This window comes from Pteropus alecto, unplaced genomic scaffold (genome assembly GCF_000325575.1).
Source record: "Pteropus alecto unplaced genomic scaffold, ASM32557v1 scaffold1197, whole genome shotgun sequence".
Lineage (NCBI taxonomy): Eukaryota > Metazoa > Chordata > Mammalia > Chiroptera > Pteropodidae > Pteropus > Pteropus alecto.
Genome location: NW_006441068.1, coordinates 253,995 through 275,996, shown reverse-complemented (window position 1 = coordinate 275,996; position 22,002 = coordinate 253,995). Strand labels below are relative to the sequence as shown.

Genomic DNA, 22,002 nt, shown 5'->3' with positions numbered 1-22,002 from the left:
CACCCCCGCCCCACCCACTACCCCCACCACCACCCCCAACCCCGGCTGGGTGGCGGATTAGAAGGGCATTCGGCATTTCATCCCTGCACCGATTCTGGTCCGTAAAACTTGGTTTTCCGGCAAGGAAGTCTATGCCGGAAGAGGACTAGAAGCCAGAGAGGGAATCCCCTAACCATCCCTCCCCCATCTATCTGCAACTCCATTCCAAGTTGTGTCTGCAGCAAACCGTGAGAGATTTAAAAAGAAAAAATTTATACCTTAGACCGTGCAACCACAGAATAAAATTAAGCCTACGTTTGAGTTGTTTCCTGGACAAAGGAAACAGGGTCGACCCTAGCAACATTGCTGACCTGGAAGTTACAGAATTGGGGAGAACGTATCAGGGGTCTAAATCTAGGCCCAGACCCGGAGAAGAAAAAGTTCTAGGCGAAAGAATTCCTAGATCTTCTGCACAGACAAGGAGTGGGGATAAGACCGGAAAACGCAGACAGTCTCTTGATTTAACACAATACTGGATCCAAGCAATACGGATAACTAGAGAACGACTCCTCTCAAGAGGAAAATTCCAGTAAAAGAACTACACAATATAACCTCTTTGTAAGAATTCAGCTATTTCCTCTCCCCTCTTTTATAACTTTAACTAGCTTCATATAAAATCACAAATCAATGGCACTTACTTATCTATTGGAATCCTTCACATGTTTCCACTCTCCTAAACTCTAATCTTTCCTGCTTGCCATTTTACCCATCACCGTGGCCCAAGCCATTGTTTCTCAGCCCTGTTTCTCTCTCATTCGTGTAAGAAATATTTATTGAACATCAATTATGTACCAGAACTGTTTTAGTGCTAAGGACATAGGAGTAAATACAATATATATATAAATAAAAAATTATATATATAAAGTATTATTATTATTACTATCCTTATTCACCCATAATTTTAATGAAGATAATAGAGCAATCTAAAGTAAATATTAGTGATCTTAATAATGGGACTATAAAGTATTGAAACATTGAAAGCATGATTTTAAAAGATGAGTAAGCGCTGTCTCAGGTAAAATCCAGCCTAAGGAAATATCTATCCAATTCGGTTGCTGAAAGATATTTTTTTTTCACCATCCCAAATCCAAACCAGCTTACACAAAAGATATTATATCTGAGAAAGTGCAAACTTAATCAATTGATTTCAATGGACTCTGTCTAAAGTAAGTGTATGTGAACCCAAAAATGATGATCTGCAATATATCTGCAAAAGGAAAATTGAGGGACAGGCTCAGTCTTCTTCGTGTTTCTCCAACATCACATAGGGAAGAGTCTGCAGTATATATAAATATTCCAGTCACCAAAGAAATATACTGTTTCTTTGTACTGTGACAGGCAAGGACAGTTTACCAGACCAGGGTGCCGTACCCTTCAGAACTACACAACAAACTTTATTCTGAATTCAAGTTCAGCAACCAAGGTTCTGCATAATCACTTGAGTACCCAATCTCTTTCATCTCAGATTCACCAATGGCCCAGAGAGGAGTCTACTTTTTGAGGCTCAGCAGGTCTCCTCAGACCACATCTTTATCTTGTGGTCTAGTCCACAAGAGGGCCCAGGCTCTTGGTTGCATCAAACCCTACTTGGGTCCTGTCCTACCCCTAACCTTGGTTTGTTTACATCTTTTTGCTTCCCTCACAGGTTTTGACCTTTAAAGTATACAGACAGATTCAAGTGGTGTGTGTGTGCATCTGCTGTACTGTGAATACTGGTATACAGCAGATACTTAATGGTTGAAAATATAAAATGCCTGTTAAATGTTTATTATATCTGTTTAGGTCATGTTAACCTAAAAATAAAAGGCCATAGTGAGAGGCAAACAAGTGTTTATTTGAGATCCAAAAGAAGAGCTATTCAAGAAGCACTCACTGATTCAGGCAGAAACGAAACAGAAGGTGAAGGGAAGGGGTATTTATGAAAAAAGAAAGGGGAATAATTACTTGATTAGAAGGAATTTCTATAGGTGTAGATAAGCTAATACAGTGATGCTAATTTTAAAGAATGTTTTAAATTTTCAGTCCTATAGTCACAATATCTGCTTTCTTGTTATCTTTGGAAACAGTTGCTTGGAATACAGTGCTGCTTTAGGCCCAAAGGTTATTTTGTCCAGTTTTAACATTTCAAAGGTTTAAGGAATAAAACATGCAAGGCAGTGCCTCTGCAATGGTAGCTCCAACTGCATTTTAAAGTGGCTTCATTTATATTATTTTTTACAGCCATCTCAAGCCAAGTTCCCATACTCTATTCCTTTATGACCATTTTGATCTGTTTTTAGCACTCCAGTCTAGCCGTTCTCAATTTCTTAGTTTATAGTATGCTTAGTATCTCAGCAATTATTTACAGCATCCCTAGGTCAAAAGAAACACCTAACAGTTTTGCTTTTTAAGTGGTTGGCTCCTAACGGCTTAGTAACCATTTTTAAAAAATAATACAAGTCAGAAGAAAAAATTATTTTTTTCTTGAAAAGGCAATAAATAGTTACTAATGGAATGTATATGCCTGTTGGACACTGCACAACTTCTCAAACCTTGGAATACAACACTGCTATCCCCATTTCCTGTTCTGTGCTGATTTTCACACAGTACTTACTTTTTTTTTTATCAAAGGGATATCCTAAAACCTAGCTTCACAAAGATATTTTGAAATCAAAAGGAATAGCACAATCTAATGTTCAAATTGTGAATTACCTCATGCTAAGTAGTTTGTATGGTATACAAGAAATGTTGATTATTGCTGTATTTCCTTTAAAATTTTTAAATATACCATGGTGGGTGCCACTATGAATTTGTACCTTGGCACAGGGTTTGGGAACTACGGCCCTAGTCATTCTATGCCACCTCCTTATCTTGAATCTATGTCATGTAAATGAGTGGAGTCTGTAATCAAGCTATTTGTGTATGAGTTCTGTCTCCACCCCTTATTTACCAGCTATGTGATCCAAGGCAAGTAAAATTCCCACTCTGCCTGCTTTCTTGTCTGTAAAATGGTGATAATAATAGTACCTACTGTTGTTGCAAGGATTATATAAAATGCTTGCAAAGTGTTTAGATAAATGCCTAGAATTAGAGTAAGCACACAGTAAATTTTGGCTAATATTATTATTCTCCATCATCCCTTTTTCTTTTTTATTTCTCTAGACCCACCTAACCATGAATTGGATCAGAAGAAAAACTAGAGCCTATAAATAGCAATTCTAATTCTGCACTGATTATAGCCCATTACTGCCTTACTACCGTTTCTTCTATCTTCTTATTATCCTCTTTTTCTAACCTCTAATTGACTCCCATCCAGGCACATACTGAGTAACACACCTATCCTCCACACTCAAGGTGGAGGAAACTGAAGAACAGATGCAGAAGATTTTAAGTCACTCAGCATTGCCTTATACAGCAGGGAGATGTCTCCAGATAGTGACTCCCAACATCAACATTTATAGAAATAGGCTCAAGATAACTTAGGAGAGAAACCTATTTTGTTCATTTTCTCTCGACTGAGATCTCTCATTCTGTCAAGACCACAAGATAGATGTTCTTGTCTATAAACACCTACCCCCCCCCACCAAAAATCTTTGACCCTCCATTTTCTCTAATTCCTGAAATTAAAATATAATTTTATTTTAGTTCTTTTTCCTGTTAAAAGGATCACTTTTATTTCTCTTCTCTAAGGGTTAGATCCCTATCTTGTCTCACTCAGTGGCAGGAACGGAGTGGACATAAAAAGACTAACTTAATACCCGTAATTCCAAATACCTTTACTTCCAGTCTACAATTAAAAGGAAAGGCAAAGAACTGAGTACAGGAAGGGCATGGAACAAAAGGGAGCAAAGGTTTACTGTAATAAGTAGAAATTAATCCTTTAGAACTAGACCATACCCTTCCCCACCCCATCCAACCCCCATACTACCCCTCATCTTGGTTAACTCACTCTGTATATTACCAAAATATTATTTGCCCTAGATATGGAGTAAGGGACTGTGTTGTTTTCACCCAGGTAGTAAACTACCACTCCAGGAAAGGGAAAAGAAGAAATAGGGTATGTGGGAAAAAAAAACAAAGAAAATTTAGACACTGTTGGCCACATAAGCCAGGTAGATGTTTTCCACCTCATTTTCTGCCCATTCACACATTTGGTAGTTACCATTTGGTTGGAAGCCTGAAGAAAAAATGCTTCCAAATCTTTAGAGTTTTTTTCTATACAATCTCATGTTGTGGACTGTTATAAAGTGTTCCCTCGAAATTCATATTATGAAACCCTAACCCCGATGTGGCTATATTTGGAGATAGGGCCTTTTAAAAGGTAATTAAAGTTAAATGAGGTCATAAGGGGCCCTAATTCAATATGACTGCTGTCCTTATAAGAAATAGAAGAGACAGCGGGATGTGTGCCCACAGAGAAAAGACCATCTGAGGACACAGAGGAGAACGTGGCTATCTCCAAGCAAAGGAGAGAGGCATGCTGACACCTTGATCTTGGACTTTAAGCTTCCAGAACTGTGAGAAAATAAATTTCTGTTGTTTAAGCCACCTAGTCATGGAAGACCTAGCAAACCAATAGATTTCAATAGCCTGATTTTTCTCAATCTAAGTGAGAAGACCCCACCCAATAAATAAGATACCTAGTACCAGCGGTAATATTGAAATGATTTACCTATATAGTACAGGTACCAACCAATCAAAAACAACGCCAGCCTTAAACAACTGATGCTGGTTGCACTGGAGTGCCCCAACTGAATATCCACCCTACTTGAGACTGCAGCTGACAATATTGCTTAATATACAAATTTCCTCAAGATGGGACTTAAGTTAATTAATTGATTGATTGCCATTTATCAAGCAACTTCTACATTTCAGGCATTGAGTATAAAAAGACTCTGTCTAAATACTGTGCATTCTACTACATCTGTGCTTCTGCCCTTTTTAATCTGCCTAGCAGAAGATATGAGTGTAATAGCATTAAACCATAGTCAGAAGACCTGGACTTTTAGTCCCATTTCAATCTCTCACTTAGCTTAAGTGACTCTAGTTTACAGAGCCTCAGTTTTCATATCAATAAAATAAAGATAGTCTTGTCTTCCCTATCCATCTCATAGTGGCTTTTGAAATAAATGAATATAGATATAAAAGTGTTTTATTAACTATGAGAAAATTACAAATATTAGCATTACTTTTTGCATTTTTCTGCCAATTGACCTCAAGACAGAGCTCAACTTCAAGTTATCCACACACAACAATATAATAATCCTTCTTTATATTTTGAAAGTTTTCTCTGTCTGCTCTGGCTAGAAGAGATTTCTTCTATCCCTGAACTTACATGATACTGTTTAATTCATTTGTTATGAAGCATGTGTTGAATCATGAATTTCTAGTAGTTTTTTTTTTCATGTAATAAAAGATTACTAGTGCTGATATTTTATACATGAATTTTTACATTATTATGTCTCCCTACCCAGGGTGTAAGTTTCTTAAGGAGTGTCTTTCACAAAGAATAGATATTTAACAAATATTTGTAGAAGTAGTGATTGCTGAAATTCTACCATTTACAGTAGGTTAAAAAACATGGCCACAATATTTTGCAGCTCCTCCCACCAAGATTTGAAATCCAGTTCTCCACACCTTGAATCCGTGTAGGCCTTGTGACTTGCTATGACTCTAGAATGTAGTAGGAATGATGATCTAAAGATGCCTTTCAGCTTTTCTTTTCACTCTCTTGGACCATCATTCTAAGTATCACCATGCTATAAAGAAGCCTAGTCAATGCAGCACATACAACTACCAGACATGTGAGTGAGATCATCTTTTTCCACTAAGTTTTTCCCAGTTACCTCTAACTGCACTCTCATGAATGAACCAAGAAGAGACCAGTAAAAGAACCACTCAGCCAACTCACAGAATCAATAGGAAAAAACACATCATTTTCTGTGGGTGTTGTCCATTATGCAGAAATAGATAACTGAAGATCAGAAGAAGTATTCCTCTCCTCCATGCTGATAGATTTTTTTTTTTTTTCCCTACTTCTTTTATGGCCCTTCTCACAAATTACCTTGCTTTCTGGACATGTATCTTCTGACCACTGCCAGATTATAATGTCCCTAAGGGTGAGACAGAATTTATTGATCTTAGCTCTCTCCTAAATTACTGTGTCCAGAACTATAGGTAGTGGATGATGAGTCCATTTGCAGAATAAGTGATGGCTCCTTCCAAAGGAGTCTTGGAACATAAATCCCAAAGGAATTTATTAAATTACATAAACAAATATATTATTTAGTATAAGACATTTTTATCATGAGAGCACTTTAGAGAGCCATTGTCCTTCCCTTAACCCTGTCCCACACTTGGATGGGCAGAGGTTAGTTTGGCATTAAAAGAGATCTTTAACAGGACATATTCAGGGATTATTCCAGCACATCTTCCTTCAGTGCCTCACATAGCTGTCAGAAAGAACATTCATTCTATTGGTTAACGTTTACTTCTCCATTTACTTCTCTAGCCACACATCCCTATATTTCACCTATAAGAGCCCAAACTACTAAAAAAGTAAGCCATTCTACTCATCTGCCCCTAGAGGATCCTTCATACTGTATTCAATTCTCCATCTCTCCTACATTTTTATACGGATAAAACTAGATTTAAATGAACATCAATATGGCTTTTGTAAGTGTGGGGACAGTCACAAAAGACAGGTTTTGGAATGTATATGCAACAGAGGTGCAAATAATGAACCTACTCTACCCCAGAGTGAACACTTGAGCATCTGTATGACAGACACAACAAAAAAGAGCAGAAAGAACTGCAGACTGGTCTGTCCCCCTGTAGAGATACAATCCCTTCCTCATTTTGTATTCGGAGGTTCCTTAAATGTCTTTAAATGTCTGTGGAAACTAATTAGTGGAAGGATCCTTGCTTCTATGTAGAAGCTGACCTGGGAAAACTGTGTCTAAACACGGAAGCCAGGTGAAGTCTCTAGCCCCTGTAGCAGCCATAATGGCTGGAATAGCAGTAGTACCTTTATTATTAAATATTTGGGGTGGGTTGCACTTTCCTCAATATTAGGTTCAGGGGAGAGGCTCCTAGCTAAACTGGTCCTGGTCCTTAAAAATTGTTTTTTCAATTCCTTGTTGCCTCTCAGATGTAAGACAATCTAAGACCCACAGTTTGGGCTATGACATGGGGGGAAACCCAGATGTAGTTCAGATTCCCATAAAGGCCACACGAGGTTGGGAGAAAGGGGTGGTGGGACATTAACCCCAAGGTTTGGGTTCAGCGGTTACTGATAGACTTTCAGTGTTCTGCTTTGGTTTCTGGTAAGGGTAAGAAAGGACCCTCAGCTGAGGGGTTCTTTAGAAAAAGGCAGCCATCCCAGCATTATTCTCAGTCAAGGAGCCCCTACATTTAACAGACCTGAACTATAATATTCTCATTCGTAGCAATCAGATATTTCCCAAAAGCTGGAACCATCTCCGTTTGACCTCCCGGTACTCTCTTCTATGACAATGAGGCCTTCCCATACTGTATTGGCTTAACTAAAAGAAATTACTTCAGTAACGCTATAAAACGAAGATTCTCTAAGTTGAGTTCTTTTTACTCTATCATCCACCATTAATCCCAGAATAATAGCCTACTCATCCTGCGTTTAGAGAAATCCTCCTAAATTATTCTTTCCATAACAAAGACCCGTTCACCTCTACTGATTGCCCCTGCTCTACCCGGAAACGCCCAACAAAGTTGAAACAACAAAAAACTTAGTGGAACAAGATGATCTCACTACCAACAAAGAGTTCCTTTCAACTGGGGGATGGGGGGACCTACACATTTCATTTCTGTCTGGGTACCTACTTAGCAGAGCACCTTAGTAGGTTTGAAAAGTAGTCTTGGCTGCTGTACAATATGAGTATGGATGAATATGGATAAACAGGAGAGTGGGTATGTGGATTGGCTGTATGTTTAAATGCCTGAGCTGCTTAATAAGATCTTTTCCAATACTTGTCAGAGCAACCTCCGTTGCAGTCTCCTGGCTGGGGGTAAAGTCGAGTCTTTAGAACGTCTAAAGACTGTTTTATTTGACAAACAAGGTGAGATAAAAATATCCTTGGACTTGATTAACTCAATCAAAAGCCATTTATTGTGCTTACGTGTTTGGGAGTGTGGGATCACAAAATTGAGTAAAACGCTAAGATCTCCTTAAAAGGTAATTTCACAATCTAATCAGGGATAGGAGTAGGATGGAGACTGCAAAAGCCAGTCTCATATCCTGTTCCAGAAGAGACTCCATGAAGAAAGAGTAGGGTAATAATCTTAATATTTTAATCCATTTCCCCTTAGTGCAGCTTTTCTCTTGACTTTTTACATGTATTTCTTTGAGTGTCTAAGGGCTGCCTACGGTTCCTCCTCCCACTGCTCAGAACTGCCCAAGCTCGGGTACTCTCTCACTGCCGGCTCCTTGAGCCACGCCTCCGAGTTCTGGCGCTAAATTCGGGCCAATAAAGTTGCACCCCAACGATCACAGGATGAGGGAAAGGAAGACTCCAGCCAATGGGAGGCCAACTTTAACCGCAAAAGAGGGAGAAAAACCTTTTAGTAGTCTTTGGACCAATAAGGAGCAATGATTACGCGCCCGCTCTAGATGAATACCAGAGAATGCCCGGCTTCCTGCAACACGTGACTAGTTAGCCTGGCAGCCCGGCCCCACCGCCTGGTCTGTAGGTAGCGCGATGGACTACGCTTCCAATGGTTTGCGGAACCTCCCGTCACGTGCAGTTTTTGCAAGCCCAGCGGCCTTCCGGAAGGTCATGTGACAGTTGACGTTATTGTGACGCTCCCCAATGGAAATCAAGAGCTACCTTCACAGGACAGGAATTGGTTTCTCTCCACGAATAATAGCCCCGCGGGGGCAGGGATATCCTATCACGTGCTGCGGGATGGATTGGGGCGGGGCAGGCCACTGGTTGCGGGGCGAGCTGGGCGCGAGGCGCGCAGGCGCCTTGGGGACCCGGTAGCGGCGGTGGCAGTGGCTGCGGCGACGGGATCCTTGGCCGAAACTGAAGGCGGTGGTGGCGGCCATGGCGGCCGATGGAGAGCGATCCCCGCTGCTCTCCGAGCCCATCGATGGTGGTGCTGGCGGCAATGGATTAGTGGGACCAGGCGGGAGTGGGGCTGGGCCCGGGGGAGGCCTGACCCCCTCCGCACCACCGTACGGAGCCGGTAAACATACCCCGCCCCAGGGTAAGCCCGGGCGGGTCCGAGGTGTTCCCTGGGGGTACTCTGAGAGGTGGGAGGGGCGGGGCCGCGGGCGGAGGCGGGGCCCAAGCTCCAGGTGCAGAGCTTCTGCACCTGTGACAGAGTGAGGCTTCCTGCTTTCCGCAATTGTGACCGTAGCTTGGGGACGGAAGGGGGGTTCTGAGGAAACTGATCGAAGCACGGATTATAAGAAGCTCGCCGAGTTTGGTCAGAGGGTTGAGGACCAGAAAGAGTTCCATGACCCCGTGGAGCATCAGAGGGGGTGACTGCTAGTGATGACAGACCTTTTTACCTTCCTCTTCAGCATTTCCCCCATTCCCTGAGGGACATCCAGCCGTGTTGCCTGGGGAGGACCCACCCCCCTACTCACCCTTGACTAGCCCGGACAGTGGGAATGCTCCCATGATCACCTGCCGAGTCTGCCAGTCTCTCATCAACGTGGAAGGCAAGATGCATCAGCATGTAGTCAAATGTGGCGTCTGCAATGAAGCCACTGTGAGTTATGCATATCAATGAAACGGGCCCTGTTTCCTGGATCCTCTTTCTGATTCCTTGATTCTAGACCTTGATCGTCAGCCAAGCACTCTTCATGAAACGCAGGTTTCAGTTCCAGGAGTCTCACACAGCCATTTCCCCAGAAGCTAATGTTTACCATCCGTCACCTTCATACCTATACCAAACACATAAGCCTAGTTTTCATTTTTCAGTCACATGCTGTATGCCTTTCTTTCATTTCTGTGTCCTGGCTAAGACCTTATCTATCTGATCTCTGAAGGTGTTTTGGAGGAAATGAAAGGGATTGGGAATAGACGTTTGCTTACCAATATCCTCGTTTTTCTCTAGCCAATCAAGAATGCACCCCCAGGGAAAAAATATGTTCGATGCCCTTGTAACTGTCTCCTTATCTGCAAAGTAACTTCCCAGCGGATTGCCTGCCCTCGACCCTACTGGTAAGAGGCATAGGTGGGAAAGGCATCAGTGGGAAATTTGGAAAGCCAAAAGAAGATGAATATTTTAGAGAATGTCAAGGTGAGAGAGCCAGTGCTTACTTAGAAGGAGAAAAAGCTAAGAACTATTGTGCCTCTAGAATGTTACAGCCATCTTTCTCATCTGTCAATAAAAAGATTAGGATGGACTAGTGTCCTTTAGAATGGAGCGTTTTGGACACTCAATTATCCTGAGATAAAAGGGAAATTAGAGACCTATAGTTTAAGCAGAGTATCTTAAACATACAGAGAAGTAGAGGAACTTAGGCAGGGAGTGGGGGGTATGAAGGAGGGATAGTGTAGGGATCTTTAGGATTAAAAACTTTTTAAACATAGTCTTTTCCTTGTACAGCAAAAGAATCATCAACCTGGGGCCTGTGCACCCAGGACCTCTGAGTCCAGAACAACAACCTGTAGGTGTCAGGGTCATCTGTGGACATTGCAAGAATACTTTTCTGGTGAGGAGGGGTATTGGGAAACCCTGGCCAAACAAACAAACAAACAAACAAACAAACCCAAGAGGAATTGTGAATATATTTCCAGTTTATGATAATGAATCCTGAACAGGTCTGTTCTATGAGGACCCATTTCCCATCCTCCCCTGCCCCAGGACTCTCATTGAAGATGACCTTGCTTATACTATTAATTGGTTTTCCCTTTTATCTTTCTCCATAGTGGACGGAGTTCACAGACCGAACCTTGGCCCGTTGCCCTCACTGCAGGAAAGTGTAAGTGATTAGAGAGTGGCATCATTGAGCTGGTAATCAGGTAATGTGTAGAGTAAAAATTACAGAGCCATTGCAAGCATCCATTTCTGTTTGCTTCCCACAGGTCATCTATTGGGCGCAGATATCCACGAAAGAGGTGTATCTGCTGCTTCTTGCTTGGCTTACTCTTGGCAGTCACTGCCACTGGCCTTGCCGTGAGTAACTATGATCCAGCCCCTTTCATTCTCCAGTCTCATCTCTGTAGACTAAGATTTGGGAATAGGTATCTTAAAAAAAGTAAAAGAAATCAAGGGATTTTATTTTGTGTTTTAATGTATAGATGAAGTTAAAGGTAATTGATAAACAGTTTTCATTGTTTTATAGGAATAAAAAACAGCCATCTTCTTTATGCAGAGGGTAGGACAGAAGAGAAATAGCTTAAATTAGGAGTTGCTCTTAGAAAACCTAGTGCAATTGTGAGACATTAAGAAAAACTGACATGTTTGGGATTGTAAGAATAATTTCCTGCTTAAGAGTGAAGGGAGCTGAACTGGGCCTTTAAGTAGGTCCCTGAAGGTGGCTACACATGGATAGGCAACAGGGACTGAAGTTTGGATTTTTTATTACTGTTACTAGGGATCCTAGAAAGTGGTGAGAGATCAAGAGTAACCTCATCTTTCTTTTTCTCCATCAGTTTGGGACATGGAAGCATGCACAGCAATATGGAGGCATCTATGCAGCCTGGGCATTTGTGATCCTGTTGGCTGTGCTGTGTTTGGGGCGGGCCTTCTATTGGGCCTGTATGAAGGTCAGCCACCCTGTCCAGAACTTCTCCTGAGCCCCATGATCACCCACAGACTGTGCCTGGCCCCTTCCTGGTGGGGACAGTGACACTACAAAGGGAACCATAATCAAAGGCTCCCTGGGCTTCTATAAGGGAAGCCAAGCAGCTGCCTTCCTTTTCCCTGGCGAGAGGTAGGAAGGGACCAGGCCCTCACCTAGGTTTGGAGGGGTAGAAAAGGCCACTGTTGGCCTGGCCACCTGCTTTCCTCCAAGAGTTGCTATGTTTAGGGTGAGGTAGGTGAAATGTTGCCCCTAAACCTGGGTCATAAAAGATGGTTCTAGCCATGTCCTTCCTATGTGCTCCCTGAGAGCCATTCCTGTCCCTTACACATTCCAGGGCAGGGTGGGGGTGGGTAGCCCTGGGGGTTTCCCTCCCTCTTGTGTACCATTAGGACCTTGCTGCTGCTATTGCACTTCACCAGGGGCTGGCTCTGGCCTCAGTACCCTCAGTCTCCTCCCCCCATTCCATGTCCTATGGGGGTGGGGTCAGCCGCTGCTCTGTACAGAACCACAGGAACTGATATGTATATAACTATTTAATATGGGGAATGTCCCCCTAGTCCTGTGTTTCCCTTAATTCCTCCTTCCAACCTTACTCCCCAGTGTATTTAACTGGGCTGGGTAGGGTTGCTCTGTTGTGGGGGAGGTTAGGGATTCATCCTGTGCTTGTAAATAAATAAGGTCGTGACTACCCTTTTCCAGTTGTTAATCTGTATGTACAAAAAAAGAGGGGAATTTGTAGCCCCACAGAAGGGTAGAATACAAAGACAGCAAAGTTGAAATTATGGCTCTTTATTTTCACGTGGACAATTCAAAAGAAGTCATCAGTAGCTTTTGTTGAATGTAAAAAACACACACACACACACATACACACACAAATACCTTGAGCTTAAAGGAAACCTGTCACTAGGAGCCTGGTTGAAGGATTCATATTTTTAGAAGGGAAATGCAGTGCAGAATTTTTTAGAGAGCAATTTTTAAAGAAGTTTGGCAGAAGGTGGGGGCGGGGGCAAGGAGTTTTAAAGCTAGTTTTAGAGGCTTACTTCCTAGGCTCAAAGTGATTTAGGAGAGGTATCACAGTGCTAGGTATAGGGTGATGGGACAGTGGTCACTGCCCAGGGCCTTGGAACGGATCTTGCTGTCACACAATGCAGGTAACAGAGAGTGAGACACCAAAAAGTAATCAAGGCGCCAACCAACGTTTTTGGATCGAGCATTCATCATGTAGGTCCAAAAGGTATAGGCATAGGCTGTGTTGGGGTAGAGGTGCCGGAAACTGTCAGCCAGTGGCACAGCCTGCAGCAGTTCCCCGAAGCCTTGCCGTTCTTGTGGAGTGAAGCCAGCATTCTTTTTGTTTCCCTTGGGGTTTCGAAGGTCAATTTCTTCATGAGCCACATTGAGATCCCCACATAGCACAAGAGGCTTGCGGGAAGCCAAGCCCTTCAGAAACCTGCGAAAGGCTTCATCCCAGCGCTGCCGGTACTCAAGGCGCACCAGACCTCGGCCCGCATTAGGTACATAGGCTGTTACCAGCACAAATGCATCAAATTCAGCCACAATCACTCGGCCTTCCTGGTCATGTTCCTCTTCACCTACAAAAATGATAAAACAGTAACAGCTTTAAGTATAAGAAAAAAGAGGGAAGAAAGGAATCAAGAATTGAGGCAGGGGTAGGGTATAAGCTATTGGTTTTGAAGACCTCGGGCATAAGGAATCAAGGGTCTCACCAATGCCATAGGAGACTTTGAGTGGGCACTGGCGGGAGAGTAGGCCCACACCACTGTACCCTTCCTTGTCTGAAGGAGCTGACCAGTACTGATGGGATAGACCAGGCAGATCTTGAAGTTCAGCCGGTAGTTTATTCTCTGAACATTTGGTCTCTTGCAGGCACAGGATATCTGGGGCTTCTTCCTTTACCCACTGTGAAATAAAATGTATAAAAAGTAGTATCAATTCAGCAGACATTGAAGCATCTGTGCCAAATACTAGATATACACAGGTGAAACAGTCCCTGTGCATAAAGTGTGTACAGTCTAGCAACACGGTATTTAAACAGTTATAAGTGGTAACTAATGGAAGGCCATAAGACTTAGTGCAACACTGAGGAGACTGTGTTTTTGTTTTTTTCCTATAGATAGTGGATAGCTAAGACTTTTTGAGCATTAGATATTTCTAAAGTTTTATTAAATGTATTGAGGTGACATTGGTTAATAGGATTATGTTTCTATAATACATCATCTTTATACTGCATTGTGTTAACATAGTTATTTAAATAGAGAATATGTTGGAGATAAAATGGAATAAGTTCAGTAACAAGGTTTTTTCAACTTGCTGAGAAAGAGATGAAAACATTAAACATTTAAGACAATGGCAAAAGAATTGAAGGAATAGTTACGCAGGAAACAGTTGATATGACTTGGTGAAGCCCCTCCTTGTACATCCACTAGAAAACTACCAAGGATAAACTCCCCCACACAAGCTGGAGACTAAAATGTGAAAAGGTGATTAAACCTCAAGATCATTCAATACTAAAGAATGTCTCTTCCCCTCCTTGAATTCCACTCACATCTAAACCTTTCTTCTTAATCCAGGCTCGAAGTCCATCCACATTCCAGGAGCAGATCTTGAGTGTGGCTGATTTGCCACTGGGTGAGGTTTTCTGATCTGGGGGGTCCTCATACAGGGCTGGCCCCTCTCCTGCTGCCTCTTTTTCGTTTTTCTTTGCTCCTACTCCCACTTTACTCTTCTTGGCCTCTGGCTCTATAAAATAAGTAATACACAATAATAAAAGTTGACGGTATCCAACTTTCACCCGGAGTTAACTATAAACTCACCGAGAGCCTATAGTTGCCGCTACTTTTTCACAAGCTGCAAAAGCGCAGTGCGTCGGTCCTTACTTCCCGTTTATCCATGAAATTAGAAGCACCCCCATCGCAACCTCTAGAGAAAGGAGCTCATTTATTCTCTTACCAGTCTTGGGCTCTACCCCGTCTTCTGCCACCGCTCCCTTTTTCCCACGCTTCGGCATCACTGTAACGAACGCCCTCCTGCACCACGTCGCCCAGCGAAGCAGTATTTTTATCGCGTTGCCTACAGACACAAATAAGCGGTGAAACCAGCTAATGCTGTAGAAAAGACTCCCCCCTCGCGCGGCCTGTTATTATCTCTGAATCTTTTCCCCGCCTCCGAGCACCATAGGCCCTTCAGCCCCTCACCCACAACACAATCATTTCACAGTGCCGTGTGCCCTCCTCGCGAGATCTCTCCTCAGGCCAATCGAGAGCCTTAACTAAAGGTCCCGGTTAAAGCTAGCCGATCGGATGTCCAGAGAGGCCCCCTCTGATGGGCAAAAGAACAGCAATCCTGTATCTGACCCGCTTGAGTCCCAGCCTGCCTCCTCCTTACCCGAGCACAAAGAACACCACACTGTGCCCCCACGTGGGTAACTGGCGTGGTCACATGACCTGAGATATTCACCGCATGGCGGAGGACTGCCGGTGATTAGTCTGTCTGGCACCACGTGACGGAGAACCTCGGCCATCTCTCCCTTCTCCAATGCCTCTAGGGGACTAAAGGCCCCATCTCTCCATTCTCGGACTGTTTATCGGTGTGCCATATACAAGTCTCCTGCTGCCACCCTGACCGAAGATCCCAACGCTGTGCAAGAGGGAAAAAAGTCAGTGGAGAAGGCTGGGCTGGACCATCGGATAGAAGGAGAGGAACCGAAGGAATGTAATGAGCAGATGTCGGGTCAGCGTCCCTGGCAGTTAGGAGGACAGGTCCTTGACGGGGGCCTTGACCGGTCGCCATGACGACGGGGGCGGGGCCGGCGCAGGCGCAGCGAGCGCTGGAGTTCGGTATTTGTCTTGCTGCGCGCTGCCCACTTAACAGTTACTGGCTCGACGTCATCTTTTGCGCTCGGATGCCTGCGGCTCAGCGCAGACTGGTGAGGGTTCCACGGCTGCAGTGGTAGCTAGGAGCCCTGCCGGTGTTTACTCCCAGCTTCGGCCATGCCGACGGTACTGGGTTTTGAAGGCAGCGCCAACAAGGTTGGCGTGGGAGTGGTACGGGATGGTGTAGTGCTGGCGAATCCGCGGCGGACTTATATCACGCCTCCGGGCACAGGTGAGTAGGAAACTTATAGTTTGAAGTGCACGTCTCCACACAGCATCACCTTCTATCTTCCTAAACACTAGTGAAGTAGAAGCGCATTACCTCTCATAGAGTTTTTGATCCGAGTCTCTGAAATTATGTGGCAGTATTAACGTCACAAGGCTGATGGATAGAAGAGTCACAGACACTTAAACTTGGATCTTCAGGGTTCGTTCAGCTTTCATGGAATGAAAATATGAAAAATTCAGTTTTATTGATTTTCTTATGTGCTAATCGTCAGCTGGATATAAAAATAGATATGAGCCTGCTATGGAGTTGGACGTGTAAACAGAACTTCATAGCATGATAAATAACAGATACAATCAAAATATTCTAGAATGAGCAGTATAAAGACTCCCAGCTTAGGTGTTAGACCTGGCTGGCTTTGCAGTACTCACTCAGTGTTTGTTTTTGGACTTTACTTTTAAAATGAGAATAATAATAATACCTGCATCATTGAACTTGATAATTAAACTATTAAACACATTACAACTTTTAATAAATGTTATGTGTAAGTTATGATGTTATATCTTGCCTACCATCCCCTAAAACACCTGTGTGAGTGGACAGTTGATTTGCATATACCCGAAAAGCCTCCTTGGACAAGTGACGTTTTGACAAGTTACTCATTAGAAATATATGTATGTTTAGCATTTTGGCACCAGGAATACAAAGATGAATGAAATAGCCAGTGTCTTGAGATGCTCATGGTTAAACTGGGAAAACTACAGATAATTTTATGCTATAATTGTTACATATTAAATACGGTTCTAGGTATTTTTGCCGCATACATTTTCTAATTATAAGGCAATTTCACTGTAAAAGGTAAAATAACTGGTTGACAATTTGCTTTACATTAGGCAGACTTAATGTATTTAATAAGCTAGTTCACAGTTTGGTTTCATTTCTCCACTGAGGAAGTTCTTGCAATTACTCCCATTTTTATATTATGTAAATAATAGCTCTCATCATAGTTCCTACAGTGATGAGTAGACGTGTTGGTCTGAAATAGTGGATGATAACAACTATGTATAAAGCCAGATTACATGCTATACTAGATAATAGTAACATATCAGTTTGCAAATCCTTCCATGAGCACAGTCTTCCCTCTCATTCGTCAAAACCAAAAGCTTACCAAGCTATGGCAAATACGAAAGAGGTGGCTACTAATTCACAACAGTCTTTGAGAGCATTAATTATCAATTTTTTAGTTGAAATTGATACCTCTTTTACTAAAGGAAGAAATTATAGCGAAAAAGGAAAGGTGATGCCGATCAGGGAGATGAATCAACAAAAAAAAAATAGTATGAACGAAAGACCTCGAGACAATGTATTTTCATTTTTCACAAGTTTTTTAAAGTTTTGTTAATTTTTCATATTTCAACATCCTTGTTTTATTTCCCATTATTTTATCTTTTACTGTGAAATTGCCTTAAGGCCACTTAGTTGTGCTATGAAAAATGCTTGTGGAGGAAATGCTTACAGCAAAGAATTTACAGCAAAGAAGCTTATGACAAAAGTACTAGATATAGTTATATATAGCATGTTAAATACAGTGATGTGATCACACACAGGGTTTGTTAGGGTCACAGAAAATATCACCAAAGGGTATGTAGGAGGTAAGTATCACTTGCCTTGAGTCCTGAAGACTGAAATGGTGGGTATGAAGAAGGGCATTTCTGAGGGACTCTTCAGCCTTCTGAACAGGCTGGAAATAATGTATCTGAGCACCTGAAAGACAAAATGCTTAAGAATGAAAAGTACTCTCCCTATACTACTAGAAAACTACCTACCTTTGCTACAGAAAAACCCTGTGTTCGTCTTTTAGGATTTCTTCCAAGTGATACGGCCAGGCACCACCGAGCTGTTATCTTGGACCTACTTCAGGAGGCACTAACCGAGTCTGGATTAACCTACCAGGATATTGACTGCATTGCCTATACCAAAGGTATGGCTCGGTGAGTGGTTGGCAATGGAAGAATATACTTGGATCTTGGCTATGTCAAAATGGCCTGCAACTTGCCTCTGCTACCATCACTAACCTGACCCCACCTCTCACGTCCCCTACTTCCCCCAGCTCTGTTTTTTCCAATCTCTATAGAATTCTAACTCCCATTTCTATTTCCTTAGGCCCTGGCATGGGTGCCCCACTGGTTTCTGTGGCTATTGTGGCCCGTACTGTGGCCCAACTGTGGGATAAACCATTGGTGGGTGTGAACCACTGTATAGGCCACATTGAGATGGGCCGCCTCATCACTGGAGCCACCAGCCCAACTGTGCTTTATGTGAGCGGAGGCAATACACAGGTATTAAGAGTACTCCACCATTCCTTCTTAATTTCTAAGGCACCATACTGGCAATTTTCACGTTCTACCTGAATTGCAAAAACTACAAGAACAGTGCTGGGCTCATCCTAACTAAAATGTGATACACTAGAAAATCCACAACAAAGTTTGTAACATTGCAGATTTGAGCATGATGATCAGAACATTAAATGTCTTTTATGTATGTAGTTATAAAAATGAGGAGTTTCCAATTTAGAAAATGTAAGAATGGTAAGGATCGAAGCCTTCAAAATAATGAAATCATTTGCACTTTAATTATTTTGAAGCTTATTTTTTCTATGAATCTTAGCAATTACAACTAAGGGGTACTACCCAGTTTATTTCTTTACAGTAATAACATGTTTGTTTTACATTACTTGTGATAAATACATAGAAGTTTTTATTCTAAGAGTGTGAAAATGTAAATAATTTTTAAAACACTCTGTAAGTAATAGTAGGTATTTTAAATTTCTAGGTGAACCCATAGTTGTTTGGGATACCATATAAGACCTTTTTAGGTTGGGATTAGAGAATGTTAGCCTTCCTTTCCCATAGAACACATGGTGGAGTTATTGCCGGAAATAGTCATTGTCCCCTGCCTATGAAAGGGTTATGTTCTAAAACTTCATTGTGTGATATAGTTATTGAAGACGAAGCACACATTCCCATGAAAACAATGTGGGAACTTTTAACAGGTAGAGGGCAGGTAGCTAGTTGAAGCCTGAAAGATGGCATACAAAGTTAGAGAGACTTGGAGTATGGAATGTGGCAGTGGAGGCTTACAAGAGTTAAGAGGAGCAGTGATGGAGTCTTCTCCTTTCCTCTTCTCTTTTGAAGCCTGCTTTAGTGTAAACAACAGGGAAGATGATTGGGTGGAGAGGAGTAGATGATAGAAGAAAGACAGGAGTTTTTCCTTCCACTTTTGTCATCAGCCTTTTCACAACAGTGTAAGAGCTACATCAGAAAACCCTAGCAGCACCAGGAAGGGAAAGGGACTTCTGTGGTCCCTAGGAAGCACTCATTATCAGAAGTATGGGACATATGTGTCAGTGGATGATACATATTCTCTGTGCTAGAACTTCAAGTTGATTGCCAGTGCTGAGTTGGGTGGACCATTAGTCTGACCCAAAAATGGGATTTTTTTTTTTTTAGTTTTTCAACTCTACCTCTTCTCTTGTTTACAAACACCACTGCCCTCGTAAGATATTCTAAAAGGACCCTGGTTCCCTTCCTCCAAACACTGTCAAGACCGATTTTAAGGGACTATATCAGGAATCTCCAAGCTAGAAAAATGTATTTAAAATGACAGTTTGCTTCTGCCCTAATCTAGGCTATCTTCTGTAGATTAGGAATCTGCTCTGGGAATCCTCAAGGTATATGTGAGCTTCTTCTCAGATAAGACCTATAAAAATATCCACTCAGGGTTGGGCAGAGTACTTTTTTCCTTCCTGTTGGGATGTTCTAGTGGCCATGTTGACCCTCTGCTATATTCTTCCCCAAAGCCAAGTACTCCTCTTTACAGACTAGAGGTTTCATGGACATCCTCATCACCCTTAGGTGATTGCGTATTCCAAACGTCGTTACCGCATCTTTGGGGAAACCATCGATATTGCTGTGGGTAATTGTCTGGATCGTTTTGCAAGAGTGCTAAAGGTAAGCCTTTAGGTTGCAGAGAACATAAGATGTGGATTAATTTCTGTGGAGCCATGGAAATGGAGGGAGAAAGTAGTAAATTAGTTTATTATGCTTCCTAAATATTCGACTTCATCCTCTTTTCCTATCTGCTAGATTTCCAATGACCCAAGTCCAGGCTACAACATTGAACAGATGGCAAAGCGGTAAGGGGACATTAGGTAGAAGGAGGCTGACTGGTGGGGCTTCAGAGATTTCCCTATATATATGTATTAATGCGGTTTGGGAGGGGCTTTGAAGGGTGAGCAGCCAGCTAACTACAAGCTTAGTGCCTCATATACTCACTCCCACATAGAGGCAAGAAGCTAGTTGAGCTGCCATACACTGTAAAGGGGATGGACGTCTCATTCTCTGGGATCTTGTCTTTCATTGAGGTGAGTATGGGAGAGGTGAGGAGGTGGCACTTGCATGCTTTTAATGAAGCATATCTGTCTTGCTCACCATTGTATTCCGGCATATAGCACAGTATTGGCCCATAGTAGATGCTGAATATATTCATTTAGCGACTATTTCTTGAATACTTTTGCCAGGCACTGTCCTGGCAATAGCAGTATAGCATGGAGCAAAATAAAAATGCCTGCCTACTTGGAGCTTGCATCCTAATGGGGAGAAAGATAAATAACCCCCTACCAGCTACCCCTCAAAAAAGGGGAAGAAAGATGGGGAAATAATCTAATATTAAAGCTTAGATGGTAATAAGTGCCATGAAGAAAAATTTAGTAGGGTAAGGGGTGGGGGGTGCCAGGGCAGACATTCATAATTACTGAATCTTAATTAATGCTGCCCATTCTATAGCTTGGTGCCAGTGAAGGGCAAAGTGTGATACAGGATGTGCTGGTCCGCTGATTTTTGCTCTTATGGCATCCCCAAACCACTATTTATTTTATCTGTTTGTTTTCCCTTTTATAGGATGTGGCCAAGCGGATGCTGGTCTCAGGCGAGTGTACTCCTGAGGATCTGTGTTTCTCCCTGCAGGTAGTGGAGTAAAAAGCTGGGACAGAAAGTTCAGGCTAGAGGAGCTTTTATATGATAGAGCTAAGGTTGGGTCCCCCTAATGTTTTCACCTTGTTTGTCCCCCACAGGAGACTGTGTTTGCAATGCTGGTGGAGATCACAGAGCGGGCCATGGCACACTGTGGCTCTGAGGAGGCCCTCATCGTGGGTGGTGTGGGGTGTATGTATCATTGGACTGTGCTCCGATTTCCTATTCTTGGGCATATGCATCTTCCTCCTGACAGTCTAAATCTCTAAGGGTTTGAGGAAATTACTTGTTTTATTTCTTGTTCTGTGCTTCCCAGTCCTTGCTCCCTTGGGTCCCTACTTCATTTTCCTAAGTAAATGCACATGAAGTATAAAGCTAGATGATGGAGAAATGGCTCAGATTAAGCTAATCCTACCCCCTGCCTCATTGTAGGTAATTTGAGGCTGCAGGAAATGATGGAGACGATGTGCCAGGAACGCGGAGCTAAGCTTTTTGCCACAGATGAAAGGTAAAGGCCCTTTCCCTTGATTTTTTTTTCCTCCCATTTTTCCAATTACTATGATTTTCCACCCTTAGATCCCAAATTTCATATCTCTTTTCTTTCCCAGATTCTGCATTGACAATGGAGCCATGATAGCCCAGGCTGGCTGGGAGATGTTTCGGACTGGACACAGGACCCCCCTCAGTGATTCTGGAATCAGACAGAGGTGAGTACCCCTTGGAGGGGATAGCTAGGACTGTATGGGAGGTAGGCAAAAATAAGCAGGGAAGAGGGTCCAGAATAATGAGGGCAGAGAAAAATGGAAGATGCTAAGGGATTGCCAACCACCAAGTTTCTCCTATTTTTTCACAGGTATCGGACAGATGAAGTAGAAGTGACCTGGAGGGACTGACAAGGTTAACAAGATCAGAGTAGATAGTGCCCTAAGTGGAGCCCATAATCTCTGTCCTAACATGGGAGTCCTGGCAAGGCTATGGACTCCCCCTCCCATCATTTGAACCTCAAGATGACTCAGCAATAAAATTTTTTTGGTTTTGTAT

General features: G+C 42.6%; 3 protein-coding genes across 6 annotated transcripts; 2 read left to right on the top strand and 1 right to left on the bottom strand.

Annotated features, from left to right (window-relative positions):
- The first annotated feature begins 8,852 nt into the window (after positions 1-8,852).
- Positions 8,853-12,509, top strand: PIP4P1 (phosphatidylinositol-4,5-bisphosphate 4-phosphatase 1). 2 transcript variants are annotated; one of them, XM_006918298.2, is made up of 7 exons: positions 8,853-9,240; positions 9,581-9,771; positions 10,120-10,226; positions 10,615-10,720; positions 10,938-10,990; positions 11,094-11,184; positions 11,664-12,509. In XM_006918298.2, exons 1-7 carry the CDS (start codon positions 9,099-9,101, stop codon positions 11,805-11,807), a joined length of 834 nt encoding a protein of 277 aa, XP_006918360.1. In that variant the 5' UTR covers positions 8,853-9,098; the 3' UTR covers positions 11,808-12,509. The 2 variants fall into 2 exon arrangements, with proteins under 2 accessions (XP_006918360.1, XP_006918359.1); XM_006918297.2 differs by having other exon boundaries at positions 8,853-9,261.
- Positions 12,510-12,588: 79 nt separating this feature from the next.
- Positions 12,589-15,531, bottom strand: APEX1 (apurinic/apyrimidinic endodeoxyribonuclease 1). 3 transcript variants are annotated; one of them, XM_006918295.3, is made up of 5 exons: positions 15,218-15,531; positions 14,783-14,902; positions 14,379-14,572; positions 13,540-13,732; positions 12,589-13,404 (listed from the first exon to the last, which is right to left on the bottom strand). In XM_006918295.3, exons 1-5 carry the CDS (start codon positions 15,351-15,353, stop codon positions 12,887-12,889), a joined length of 1,161 nt encoding a protein of 386 aa, XP_006918357.3. In that variant the 5' UTR covers positions 15,354-15,531; the 3' UTR covers positions 12,589-12,886. The 3 variants fall into 3 exon arrangements, with proteins under 3 accessions (XP_006918357.3, XP_006918358.1, XP_015449910.1); XM_006918296.3 differs by having other exon boundaries at positions 15,187-15,225; XM_015594424.2 differs by lacking the exon at positions 15,218-15,531 and adding an exon at positions 15,028-15,175.
- A 48-nt stretch (positions 15,532-15,579) lies between these two features.
- Positions 15,580-22,001, top strand: OSGEP (O-sialoglycoprotein endopeptidase). The gene is made up of 11 exons (XM_006918294.3): positions 15,580-15,937; positions 17,793-17,912; positions 18,095-18,270; positions 19,846-19,941; positions 20,077-20,126; positions 20,276-20,354; positions 20,890-20,955; positions 21,063-21,153; positions 21,394-21,469; positions 21,570-21,668; positions 21,815-22,001. The coding sequence occupies exons 1-11, from the start codon at positions 15,823-15,825 to the stop codon at positions 21,852-21,854; spliced, it is 1,008 nt and encodes a 335-aa protein (XP_006918356.1). The 5' UTR covers positions 15,580-15,822; the 3' UTR covers positions 21,855-22,001.
- The last annotated feature ends 1 nt before the right edge of the window (position 22,002 follows it).

What these genes read in the sequence shown, in the direction of transcription:
- APEX1 (XM_006918295.3), bottom strand. Translation starts at nt 15,353, where the DNA reads ATGGCCGAGGTTCTCCGTCACGTGGTGCCAGACAGACTAATCACCGGC. An exon ending in CGGGGTAGAGCCCAAGACTG is followed by an intron (nt 14,573 to 14,782) that starts GTAAGAGAATAA and finishes CTTATTTTATAG; the next exon opens with AGCCAGAGGCCAAGAAGAGT. An exon ending in TTAAGAAGAAAGGTTTAGAT is followed by an intron (nt 13,733 to 14,378) that starts GTGAGTGGAATT and finishes TTTATTTCACAG; the next exon opens with TGGGTAAAGGAAGAAGCCCC.
- OSGEP (XM_006918294.3), top strand. Translation starts at nt 15,823, where the DNA reads ATGCCGACGGTACTGGGTTTTGAAGGCAGCGCCAACAAGGTTGGCGTG. An exon ending in CTGCATTGCCTATACCAAAG is followed by an intron (nt 17,913 to 18,094) that starts GTATGGCTCGGT and finishes CTATTTCCTTAG; the next exon opens with GCCCTGGCATGGGTGCCCCA. An exon ending in TGAGCGGAGGCAATACACAG is followed by an intron (nt 18,271 to 19,845) that starts GTATTAAGAGTA and finishes CATCACCCTTAG; the next exon opens with GTGATTGCGTATTCCAAACG.
- PIP4P1 (XM_006918297.2), top strand. Translation starts at nt 9,099, where the DNA reads ATGGCGGCCGATGGAGAGCGATCCCCGCTGCTCTCCGAGCCCATCGAT. An exon ending in GCCTGCCCTCGACCCTACTG is followed by an intron (nt 10,227 to 10,614) that starts GTAAGAGGCATA and finishes TTCCTTGTACAG; the next exon opens with CAAAAGAATCATCAACCTGG. An exon ending in TGCCCTCACTGCAGGAAAGT is followed by an intron (nt 10,991 to 11,093) that starts GTAAGTGATTAG and finishes TGCTTCCCACAG; the next exon opens with GTCATCTATTGGGCGCAGAT.